The sequence below is a fragment of the Macrosteles quadrilineatus genome, unplaced genomic scaffold (assembly GCF_028750875.1).
Source record: "Macrosteles quadrilineatus isolate MER2022 unplaced genomic scaffold, UCM_ALF_1.0 Scaffold_1__1_contigs__length_201487025, whole genome shotgun sequence".
In the NCBI taxonomy this organism is placed as follows: domain Eukaryota; kingdom Metazoa; phylum Arthropoda; class Insecta; order Hemiptera; family Cicadellidae; genus Macrosteles; species Macrosteles quadrilineatus.
In genome coordinates, this window is record NW_026542594.1 from 38069892 (window position 1) to 38082736 (window position 12845).

General features: G+C 36.4%; 1 protein-coding gene across 1 annotated transcript in view; it reads left to right on the forward strand.

The window, feature by feature from the left end:
* LOC128982767 (wolframin) overlaps positions 1-12845 on the forward strand; it is a 166899-nt gene that overhangs the window by 89042 nt on the left and 65012 nt on the right. The window contains exons 7-8 of the mRNA XM_054401727.1: positions 3650-3835; positions 7345-7561. Of these exons, the coding sequence (XP_054257702.1) occupies positions 3650-3835; positions 7345-7561 (403 nt within the window). The remainder of the gene's footprint in view (positions 1-3649; positions 3836-7344; positions 7562-12845) is intronic.

Below are 12845 nucleotides of genomic sequence, written 5' to 3' on the forward strand. Positions count from 1 at the left end.
CCAATCAGGGTTAGTGTTTGAGAGATGCAGTAGCCCAGCCCTGTTATATGCACGATCGCGGTGTTGCAGTTACAGGGTTGTCGTATGATCCATCCGTATGTTGACTGTTGAGGTTATGTTATTGTTTTTTCACATTGGTTCTAATTGAATTTCTTTTGATTTTAGTTAATGAATGATATAGTATTTGGTTTAATATGAGTAAGCATAAAAGTAATGTGTGGGCCTTTTTTAATATTATTAGTGAAAGTAGTGATGTGGCAAAATGTAAACTGTTCAAAAAAGACATTTCTCGTGGGGGTAAGTCTTGTACGACTTCTAACCTCATTAAACATCTGAAACTTCACCATCAACGTTAATTTTTTCAGAGGAAATTGAACAAACCAAAAATTGGAGAAGAAAATATAGGCTTAGGCCAAGATGAAAGTGTAGATGATCCCAACAAATTACAATTCGTTGTGCTTTTTGTTGTGTTTCAAATAGGGTCTGTTTAAATTATACATTTAACACATTAATATGGATACAAAAATGTGTATGTATAAACAAAGATATTCTGCTTATTTATCGTTGACAATAAATGTGTTAATATTAAAATTAATGTTTTATTTGATTCCAGCTGTTATTTTGATAGGTAACGGAAGTATCGGTATCGATAGGTATCGAGAGTACTTTGGTGGTATCGGTATCGACAATTTTTGGTATCGGCCTATATCTAGTAATACTAATAATTTATAAATTTACTAAATAATTTACTAATAATTTATACTGTTACAACTTATCAAGATTTATTACCTAAACTAGCAGAGTACCTGTCCTTTCTACGGGGTTGTCGTATAAGTATAAAATGCCTATTGCACAATTGACAATTACTTTGACAACTCTCATTGTGTATCACAGCTTTTTGTTGCTGCTTATTTTAAATTAGCTGTTGTCATAAAGGAAAAAAATCAAAATAGTGCTGCACCCTGTTGGTAAACCTTGTAACTTTTTAATGCTATTAAATATCATAGAACTAATTTGTTTAGTTGAAACAGCTGGCAAATTCTTTAATTCCTTTTAAATATGAACGAGCTTGTGGCCCGTCCTACGTATGGGAATCGAGTTGTCAACTAAAACAGAATAATTCAGAACATCTAGTTTACACGCATAGACACAAATTCTGGCAGTTTTAATGGGGAAGATCACCTTATAAACAAATGTAACGTGACCACCTATTTATTCCATTCAAATATAGACCTAAAATATGGCGATATGCATTTTAAATCCGATAATCATAAAACAGCATTTGTGTCGATTTGAAAAATCTTGAAGTGAGATTGGCGACCTATTCACACTGGTTTTGAGTAAAGTAGCTACATGCCACCTCCAATTGCAGACTGTACTACTCATGTACTTACCGTACCTTATCTTACCTCCGTGACCACTGAAACTTTTATGAGGATTCTCTTCTATCACCTGCCTCTTCAAAATATAGATCCCAGTCTGAGAATGCATTTCATAACTTAATATTTCCCGTCTATCGTGGGATACTCCTTGGAATATACTTTTTAAAAGTGTATACACAGCCTGTCCATCCAAGCTTTACCTACTTCTGGAAAGCATCCCTATATTTGGGTGTCAACACATTTCTCTTAGCTCTCTGTTCTATTTTATTTCGACCTCTGGGCCGTTATCTTGAACTGGTCTGTATGTTTTCTCTGCACTTTATTATCTAACCCAGCATTACGTTTTTTCTGTTCTTTGGTCAGTGCCCAAGTTTCTGAATAATCAGTACTACGGGGATAGTTGGTATGGTATGAGTCGACTTTGGTTTCTGCTGCACCCTGCAGTTTATTTGACAGTTTTATAGATACCTACTACACCGATTGACGCTTTCATTACTAACCAAAATTTTAGTATGCCGACATACTCACATTCAAACATACAGAAAAAGAAGTAGGTATCAACACGTAAACCACTATACCTTAAACAATTAAGCGATAAACTGCTGAAAAAATATTTCCCAAATATGAGTTGAAATTTGCAATGCATAAACTAAATACTTACAAAGATTGTATTTACGACAAAACTTGAGTAAACGCAAGTGTTTGAGATGTTTAGTTCAAAATAAATCATTTCCTGATAACGGAGATCCTTCACGGTAGGGGAAAACTACCTACATTTTAAAGTGAAATAGTATGTAGACAAACACTAACGAACAATATTTTTGTAAACAAACAACTCGTAACATAAACATTTCAATGACAGTTATAAACCAGCTGTTAGTTAAACCAGCATTGAAAATACTTTAAATTGCTAGCGTCGGCTGCTAGACTTTTTAAAAATTAAAACTTAATTTCTAAAAAACTGAAACCCAAAACTAAAATTATGGCTTCGACATTCCCTAGTTCTCAAAATTATATTTCTTTCAACACAAAAATCATGAAAATCCGTCAAGTGGTTGATTCAGAATCGTGAAATAAAAAAACCCTGTTTCGTTTTAATATTATAGATACTCGTAAGAATAACATGGAAACTTTGAACCCCTGTGGGGCATAGCCCTATAGGATTTTCACAACTTAAATATGCCTATGTGTTCCTCAAGACTATCAAGTACTTCTCTTCAAAATCTCAGCTCAATCGGTCCAGTAGTTTTCACGTGATGGAGATTCAGAGTTACACACAAACATCCATACTTTCACATTTATAATATTAGTAGGGTAGGATTATATTTATAGTTAAAGCTGGGGAGAGGGCAGGTCAATCGCTCTTATCACTGGACACTGCCATTTCAGGAAACATCTCCACACTCTAGGAATTGTCAATGACAAGCAGGAGTGTCGACTTTGCAACCAGTCCGATGAGACTGCAAAACACATTATTCTGGACTGCGACGGATTAGGGGCTAGGAGAAGGGCTCTGTTTGGTCTAAAGCAGCCAGGTGATGAACCAGACGCTAACATTGGGCAAAAGCTCCTGCACCTAGTCAAGGGCACAGGCATAGGCTTACCCAGTTAGTGGCAAGTGGGATGCACAATAAGCTTCGGTTGACGTGCTTGGACCACGAGTCTTCCCCTCTCACAATCATTCACATTTATAATATTAGTAGGGTAGGATTATATTTATAGTTACCAGGTAAATACAATTTCATCTGTAAAATCAGTTGTTATGAAATTTTAAACTATTAACTGAAACCCTATAAAAAGTAGCGAATCCCTATTCATTTTTCTAACTTTAAATTTACAGAAACCCCCCGATAATGAAGGAACACAACAAAGGTAACAAGGTCTTGTTTAATTTAATTACTCTTTTTTACGAATTTAGAGTTGTGGTTAGGCTTGATTTCATAGTAATGTAGAATTAGGGCATACGGACACTGACAAAACCAACATTGCTTTTCTGGCCGTAGGACAATATAAAAAAAAAAATTGTAATGGACTGATGCTAGATTAGGAAATATGTTAGGAAATGTTTTAAGCCTGTATAGTTTAATGATCAGCTCATATTTTCAATAAAATTTAGCAGTACAAATTCTACATGTCTGTTTTATCCTCTATTATTACAATTGATTTTAAACCAAATTTCCTTTTGAGGTCGTAATAAGTTAGTGTATAAGGTCCATCCCAACTGTAAATGCATTGTCTGTCATGGTATTGATGTTATGAATATACAGGTGGTACATGCCTATGTCTTGGTCTCAAGTAAAGCTGGTGCTAGCTGTGCTGTTGTTTCTACACCTGGGGCTAGACACTGCCATAGCTGCATTACCATCAGTGCTGTACTATGGCTCACTCACAGTCATGGTAGTGGCTACTTGTCAGGTGCTTACCAAAAGACACGATATGCATCATTTTAGAAGGTAAGCATTTTATTTACACACTGTCTAATACCTTGTGTATCTTATGCCCGTAATATACTCCCGAACGTGAGTTTAGTCGCTCGTTAATTATTGTTAGTGAGTAAATTCTCGGACAACTAGAAAGTAAATGTTAACTGCAACGAAATACTCGGTTACAGCAACTTTTACAAAGTATTACTGTATTTGAAAAGGGGAAATTATATATTTTTGCGGTAATTGAGGTTCGATAGTTTATGACCCTGAAACACGGGAGTTGCCGGGATGACGATACATGCGGAACTGAACAAGTGGCGTCTTTCCCACTCCACTAACATTAAAATTGACCAATGAGAGGCAGGGATAAGAATAAGTCAGGAAAGAGTTTGCACTGTGTTCTGGTTCAGATACCAAAACCTGTTGAATTATGTTTTGTGATATTGTCCACCTTGTAAACAGCTTTAAATAAAATTCATAATTTTCAGTTGTATTACTTGATTTTTTTGGTTGTCTTTTTCCAGCATTGTTTGTTTTACATATACGAGTTGTCTAACTTAATATTTACAATCTTTTAACAATTACCGTGGGACCGAGCCTTGCACGGTTGTGGTTAAGGTTTAATTGTTGAAACAATATCGTAAACAGGCATTTTATAAGTTACAAACAACATTTTTATTACAAACCATAGACATTTGATCGCTGAAATAGTAACAACTAACCTGTAATATTGATGTAAAAGTATGCAATTAATTAAACAAAAATAAGATTCACTTTTATGATCTTACTTAACTTTAAATGCTACTTGCACAGAATTTTTCTCCCCTCCAGTCATCAAAACCTTTTGTTCGACTTTAACACTCACCAATGACTGCAGATAAAAATACCCCCGCCGCAGCAAACCTGCAGACTAAGCAAATTTCTATTTACCTGGCTGGATTTAAAAAAAAAATTCCCTGAAAATGATTTACACATTTGTACCAAATTTAATTGAAATTGGAAGATTTTTAATCAAGTCATTGTACTAAAGGACACGCATGTGTATATATATATATTTATTTGCACATAAATAGGTACATATTATACCAGTTTTGTAGGCCTATTTTTAAATTTTCTGTTGAATTCAATGATTAATTAACCAAACAGCTGTTAAATTTCTTTTAGACCATTTCCAGCTGTTTTAGCGAATTTCCCCTATAGGGAATAAGCTATTACTGTAGTACTCATGGTAAGACCTGGACTCGGGACCGATTTACTTTTTAGTTTTGAGGTCTCTAAGGACCAAAAACACCATCCGTTCAAATTCATATATATATATATATATATATATATATATATATATATACTAGCTGTACCCGCGGGCTTTGCCCCGTTTTACTTCATAAGTGAGCTCGTTCGCATGGCTCAATCACGTCCTGGTTAAAGTTCGTTCGCTACGCTCACTCACCTTAAGGTTGGAGCTCGTTCGCTGCGCTCACTTACCTTCAAGTTAGCTCGTTCACTACGCTAACTTGCCTCCAGGTTGAAGTTCGTTCGCTACGCTCACTCACCTTATGGTTGCAAATTAGCTGTTGTCATAAATAAAAAAAAAATAATAGTGCTGCTACCTGTTGGTAATCCTTGTAACTTTAACACGTTCGCTGCTGAGCGCTAGATGCCGGGACGGCGCCAGTTGCTGAACTAACGCTCGGCCGCTGCGTGACATTGCCACCGATACACTGAATTACAGTAAAAACAACAGTAGTTATACTGGATGGCAATGTTCTGCAATAATACTGGCATTTGATATAGTACTAAGTGATTCTGATGGATAGCAGCACTACCCAGGTTACAGTCGGTAAAGTAGTGTCGCTATCTAGCAGGAAAGAGGTAAAACAAAGCCCTGTTCCAAACAACCCTGGTGGTGATTTGGGAAACTATATTTTTTATTGTCAGAAAAGTACGTCCCCACGAGCTGCAAAGAAATATAGAACGCTTGTGACGTGCTGGCTTATCCATAGCAACGTTAAACAACAATGAACGGTGACGTTCTGGAACGTTCTTAGCTCCTGGCGCCGTGGCCCGGCTGACGTTCCGGAACGTCCGTAGCAGCGAACGTGTTAATGCTATTGCACATCATAGAACAGAACCAACTTGTTTAATTGAAACAGCTGTTAAGATTCATTAATTCCATTTAAATATGAGTACTCATAAGGTTAACATGGGAAACTCCAGAGCCACTGGGGCGGAGCCCGAGAGTCCGATCAGAATAAAAACAACTTAGTTTTCCTATTTAATGCCTAAAGAATCAGTGTACCAAAATTCAGCCTCCTAGGTAAATGGGAAGTGGGAGAATTAGTGATGAGTGAGTGAGTGAGTGAGTCAGTGAGGGCTTTGCCTTTTATATATAGACTAGCTGGACCCGCGGGCTTTGCCCCGTTTTACTTCATAAGTGAGCTCGTTCGCATGGCTCAATCACGTCCTGGTTAAAGTTCGTTCGCTACGCTCACTCACCTTAAGGTTGGAGCTCGTTCGCTGCGCTCACTTGCCTTCAAGTTAGCTCGTTCGCTACGCTAACTCGCCTCCAGGTTGAAGTTCGTTCGCTACGCTCACTCACCTTTTGGTTGCAAATTAGCTGTTGTCATAAATTAAAAAATAATAGTGCTGCACCCTGTTGGTAATCCTTGTAACTTTAATGCTATTGAACATCATAGAACAGAACCAACTTGTTTAATTGAAACAGCTGTTAAGATTCATTAATTCCATTTAAATATGAGTACTCATAAGGTTAACATGGGAAACTCCAGAGCCACTGGGGCGGAGCCCGAGAGTCCGATCAGAATAAAAACAACTTAGTTTTCCTATTTAATGCCTAAAGAATCAGTGTACCAAATTTCAGCCTCCTAGGTAAATGGGAAGTGGGAGAATTAGTGATGAGTGAGTGAGTGAGTGAGTGAGTCAGTCACTTACCTTTCCTTTTGCCAGACTTCCTTTTGTAGTGACTTCCTTTTGCCTTTTATATATATAGATATATATGTGTCCGTTAGCGCGATAACTCGAGCAAAAATCATCCGATAATGATGAAATTTAGTACAAACATTTAAACCTACGTTTATTCGAACGAGTTCGCGAACCAGCACAATTGGACTATGGGAACAGGGGTTTATGGGGGGTTTTATGGTGCAAAAATATTAATTTTGTTTCAAATTGAAATGTATGCATTTTAAGCTTATTTAAGTAGAAGGAACAATCTTGAGTATTATTATTTCTGCTTTCAATGGGCCTAGGTCCCATACCCACTAAAATGCTCAAATTACACTGTCAATACCAAACAACCATTCACAACCAAAAGTGTGGATACAAATATTGAGTTAACTTATTAACAACTTTTTTTGTTTGCATCAACGAGCTGCAAAGAAGCTGAATATTTCATTCCAATCCATTCAGTTTTATCAGTGAAATGGTGTTGAAGAAACTAATTTGCTTTTGTATAATACTCTTGGCACGCCTTGTTATATTCCTTTGTTTTTTCTGATTCCTCGCCATACTTTGTGCAGATGGTCGAGCCTGTTCCTGGCCTACTCTGAAGGTAACGTCAATGCTGGGCAGGCAGAGTATCAGTACTGTCGCAACAACCTGCGTCCCTACATCTGGTTTTTCCTTGGACTTTTGGCTCACTTGTTACTTTACCCAATGTTGAGGCAGACCATCCCTCAGTCTGAACTGTCTGTCCTGGCCTTTATCTTCACCTGCCTCACTCTCTACAATTTTACAGTGAGTCAAGTTTGTAATTTGATTACCAGTGTTGGGAAGTAGCGATGCTACAATTTTAAGTAGTTGTAGCTTAATTTTAGCTACTTTTTTCGCTACATTTACATTGGTTGAGATAGTAATTTTATCATAACGTTACGTAAAAAAACCTCTTTCAAACTGACATTTTCAAGAAAAGTAGGACTTCTATAAATACCTAGGTATTTATTTACTTACTATAGTCGCAAACTGGACTTCTGTACCGGCCTAGCAAATCACTGTATTTATATAAGATAGGCTACTTTTATCAATATTTGAAAAAAATGAATACCTGCTTCAGAAATGCAGTTTCTGTTGCCGTTTATAAAGCAATATTTGCTACAAAACTAATTGAAATAAGAACCATCAAAAGATATAATCTGCTTGTAAGGCATACATTAATTAGTACAGTTAATGGGAACAGTGTACTGTATTATCAAAGATTACATATGCTACGCAAAATAGATATTGCAGCCAAGCCATTTTTGTGATATCAATTTCCATGCGAAGCCTAGCGAATGTCTTCACAACCTAAGACTTCATTGCCGACATGACCAGCTGTTATTTACGTATTTTTTGTTGTTGTTTATTGTTATGGTTTATGGTTAACCTATATTTGTGGTTGTTTGCTAATGTAAGTAACAGGAGGTTTATTAGGAGATGGGTTAGCAAGAGTGAAGAAGAGTTAGCATTATGTTTAGTGAATTACAATTGTATTATGATGTGGATATTTTCATGAACAATACCAGGTATTAAGACGAGTGTATGTGATAAATGGCAAGCACGGCAATCAAAAAACAAAAAGGCCTTCCCGACACTGCTTTACATTCACGTTTAGTGTGTGAACTGCATTTTGAACCTAACTGCTTTATAAATAACTAGCTGAACCCGGCAGACGTTGTCTTGCCTTTGACTATTTATAATCCCGCGGGCTTTTCCCCGTTTAACTTCTTAATTTTCAAGATGATCTCGTTCGCATGGCTCAATCACGTCCTGGTTGAAGTTCGTTCGCTACGCTCACTCACCTTTAGGTTGGAGCTCGTTCGCTACGCTCACTCACCTTTAGGTTGGAGCTCGTTCGCTGCGCTCACTTGCCTTCAGGTTAGCTCGTTCGCTACGCTAACTCGCCTCCAGGTTGAAGTTCGTTCGCTACGCTCACTCACCTTTTGGTTGCAAATTAGCTGTTGTCATAAATGTAAAAGAAATAATAGTGCTGCACCCTGTTGGTAATCCTTGTAACTTTAATGCTATTGAACATCATAGAACAGAACCAACTTGTTTAATTGAAACAGCTGTTAAGATTCACTAATTCCATTTCTCATAAGGTTAACATGGGAAACTCCAGAGCCACTGGGGCGGAGCCGATTGGACGGATCACGAAATTGATGGTGTATAAACCTATTCCATGACATTCTACACGTATGTACCAAGTTTCGTGGCAATCGGTTCAGCGGTGTCTGAGTTTATCACTGCCAAACAAACAAATATATATACAAACATCCTCTTTTATACTTATAGATATGAGAAGTAAAAAGGAAGATGTACCAACATGACTAGATACTAGAACCAGAGTGTTTATGTACTAACAAACTATGGATGTACACCAGTTGTCACTCAGCAGTCTGCACTCAATACTGCCTCTACAGACGATCACCACCGTCTCACGGCAGCCCCTTCATCACATAGCGATAAATTCACCAGTATTTCTACTGTCAACGTCTCATTATCTGCCTAAAAACAGTTATGATAGAGTTCCGAAATATATTATTAACTACCTTCATCATACTATTATGCAATAATTTGTAATTTATTGTCAATTGAAAATAGTACGGTGAACGTTGTGGTTTAAGTGTTTATCAACGACCACTAAGAGGGAAATAAAGTATCCTGGGCTAGTATTTATGGGGTTCAATTTTGGAGAGGGGTGGTTAGCCAATTTCTACTCCAGGGCGCTCCAATCCAAACCTGGCTACGCCAATACAAAGCCTGTTGATTCAGGAACTTACCATAGCTATACTGGGAAGGCGAACGAAATGCCTGTTGTAAAATGTAGTTACAGGCTTCCGGTACAAAGTATTCGACCTATTGCTTAATATAATGTTTAAAACAGGCCATACCAGTAAATTGGGATGTCGGGTCACTCGGGTTAGTTCACTTTCGTGTGATTGCGAGAGTGTGACTGACCTCCAATTTCCAACCTAAATATCGTTTATACGTGGATAACCTCTTTCATTTATGTACAACTAAGGTTCCGCTGTTTCTAAAACTATGTGTTCTTAAATTTATTTTATATAGTCGTCAGTTGAAAGATTTGTTACATAAAACAATCCAAATCAAAAATCTATATTTTATATCTTATGCTCTACATTTTCTTCAAAGCTCAGTTGCAAACTGCACTTACGAAACACCAATAATGTGACGAGATAATAAGTAGTTTGAAAACAAATGCCGATATGTGTAGATGATGTTCTTCCTACAAACTATGTGTATATTGCTATGTTTAAAAAGGTCAAGTAGCCAGTGAATTGTTAGGTAGTAGTTGACTAACCATACATTCCTCATCGTGAGTTAAGTGGCAAGATATTGCGCGAGTCTAGAAATCCGGAAGCAAACTTTGTGGATAAAAATTCCGAAAACAGAAAAGTCGACGAACTCACAAAAAATAGTCACTAATTATTAAAACTTGTAGGATTTATAAATTTCTAAATCGTTAAGGGTTCTCGAAATTTAAGTTAAAATTCAATGCAGAAAAACTAGTATAACCTTTGACTTTTAACATTGTAAGCTTATTATATCACTGTGTCTGCAATTTTTGAAGATTTTTATTAATTCATGTTTATATCAGTAAACCTTTAGTATCCTTTAGCTCTTCGTTACGTGGTTACTTTAATTTTAAATTAAATAACTGCCATTTTTGTTATGGTACATTAAAGACAGTTGTGCGCTTTCAAACTAGAGATACGATGACGACGACGAAGGGTCGGCGAGCGCGTTGCGTACAGGCAAATTAATCCCAAGCACGCGAACATTACCGAACTCAACCGAACTTGAATGGTAATGCAGATCGAGACTTGACACAGCGCCTCTGTTGAGGGACCACCCAACTACGTGAAGGTGGCCCCGCCAACAACGACTTGGCACAAAATTGCCGTAAGGTGCATTATCTATTTTGCGTAGCATATGTAATCTTTGGTATTATTAATCAATGCTTAATGGTATTCATCGGACTGCCTTTTTCTTTTGTACTGTCTTTTGTTATTTGCTAGTTTACTGTAGATAGATGGTTTGTCATAACCAAGTGTTATTACTCAACGTTGTATACCCACGGGCTCCTCCGCATGGGTATGCGCAGAAAGCTCTTGGAACTATTTCCGACGTAACTGTTATAAATTCCTTGAATGAAGTTGTGGTTACAGCTTCAGCTGTTGCAATTTGGAGTATGTGATGGGATAAAAACAACTTAAATATCGTAAGTATTACGCCTAGCTATTACTATAGCTTTCATAACAACACGTCATGACTTTTCAAGCTGCTCAAAAGTAAAGAATTTTGCAATGCAAAGTTTGCAGCTTCAACTTTTAAATTGAAACTATTATCTAACCTGGTCCAAGAAAGAAATGCAGTGAAGCTATTTACACTAGCAGTTACCCCAGGAACTGTACCTAGGCCATCTGCGCATGTGCAAGCTGAGATGCCCGTGGTTACACAATGTCGAGTCGCCTAAAGCTACGATTCTTTGTTTACATCTATGTTGTTATCTCGTAACCATCATAGCAACCCATAAAGCAAATGTTAAATATTAGCAATTTTATGTTGGTCTTAAAGTGTACAGATATTATCAAATTGAAATTTGAATGTTTAGTAACATGTACAACGTTTGTCGAAATAACCCTGGAAAATATGGATTTGGTATGTTCAGCCGTTTTTGAGTTAATTGATTACATAGTTTGCATAAGGACCGATCTCTAAGAGCTTCACTCGCTCCACTCAATTAATTAAATAAACAGCTGTTAAATTTCTTTTGAACCATTTCCAGGTGTTTCATTCCCTTTTCCATTTTCATTTCAGAAAGGGTCGATTGTATTTCAGAATAGTCATTTGTATTTCAGAAATGAATGCCAATTTGTATTTCAGATGTAAGATTTTATTTTTAGAAAGTGTTAATTGTATTTCAGAATAGTAATTTTAATTTCAGATAATAATACTGTACTTTTATTTCAGAAATGATCACATATGTTCCATAAATAATTATTTGTATTACAGAAGATATCAATTGTATTTCATAAATAATTTGTGTAAACAACTTTGTTATCAGCATTAGGAATTAGATTTTGGAATGATAGAGTTATAACAGCAGCTGTTTTTATTAATTTCTGAAATACATTTGACTAAGTGTATATGTGACAGTTTCTGAAATACATACACGGCCGCCTTTAACTCCATGCCGCGGCCTGGTAGAATAGGCAACATTGAAAGTAGGGTCGTTTAGTGTCAGACTTCTCATAAGATAACATGGCAGACAGCTGACATCAGCTCATTAATTCACACTTTATTGATTCAAATTTAAATTTATGAACGTAAATTTATTGAAATATTGAAAATAAATTTATTAAAATATTGAAAATAAAACACACAGCATTGAAAACCAAAACAACATATGAATTGAAAATCTATAACTGTGCATTTAAAGCGTAGTCAACATTTTCTTAGTCCAGTAACCAAGCTTTCATAAATACACAAATACCATTAGCTGTTTCCAAACAAAACAGTTGTTACAACCCTACTTGCGACGTTGCCACTTGGAAGGCTGCGACCTGGAGTTAAAGGCGCCGTGAATATACAGGGTGAGTTTCTACTGAGTGTGTTAACTTCGCCAGTAGGTTCTACTCACTAAAAGGAACAAAAAGTTCCTATAAACCCATGTCCGATTGTTTACCGTTTGGCAGCAATAGGGAGTTTTGTGTTTTTCTTTTTTTATTAGACTTTGCCCCACAATTTATGCAATAAAAGCAAAACCAATTACTTTAGAGAGTTATAGTTAAAATCATTGGACAGAATATTAAATTTGCTATAATTCAAAGGTTTCATGCAGCAATTATACCATTACATAGTCCGCTTCATATCCAAAATAAAGTAAAAATTACATTAAATTAGTTCATTACGTAAACTTTTATGACCCCACTTTAATACATAAACCTACATCTATGCAATATTCAAATGCATAAAAAACTTGGCCATTTAATAATCTTTCAAATAATATGCTATTTAT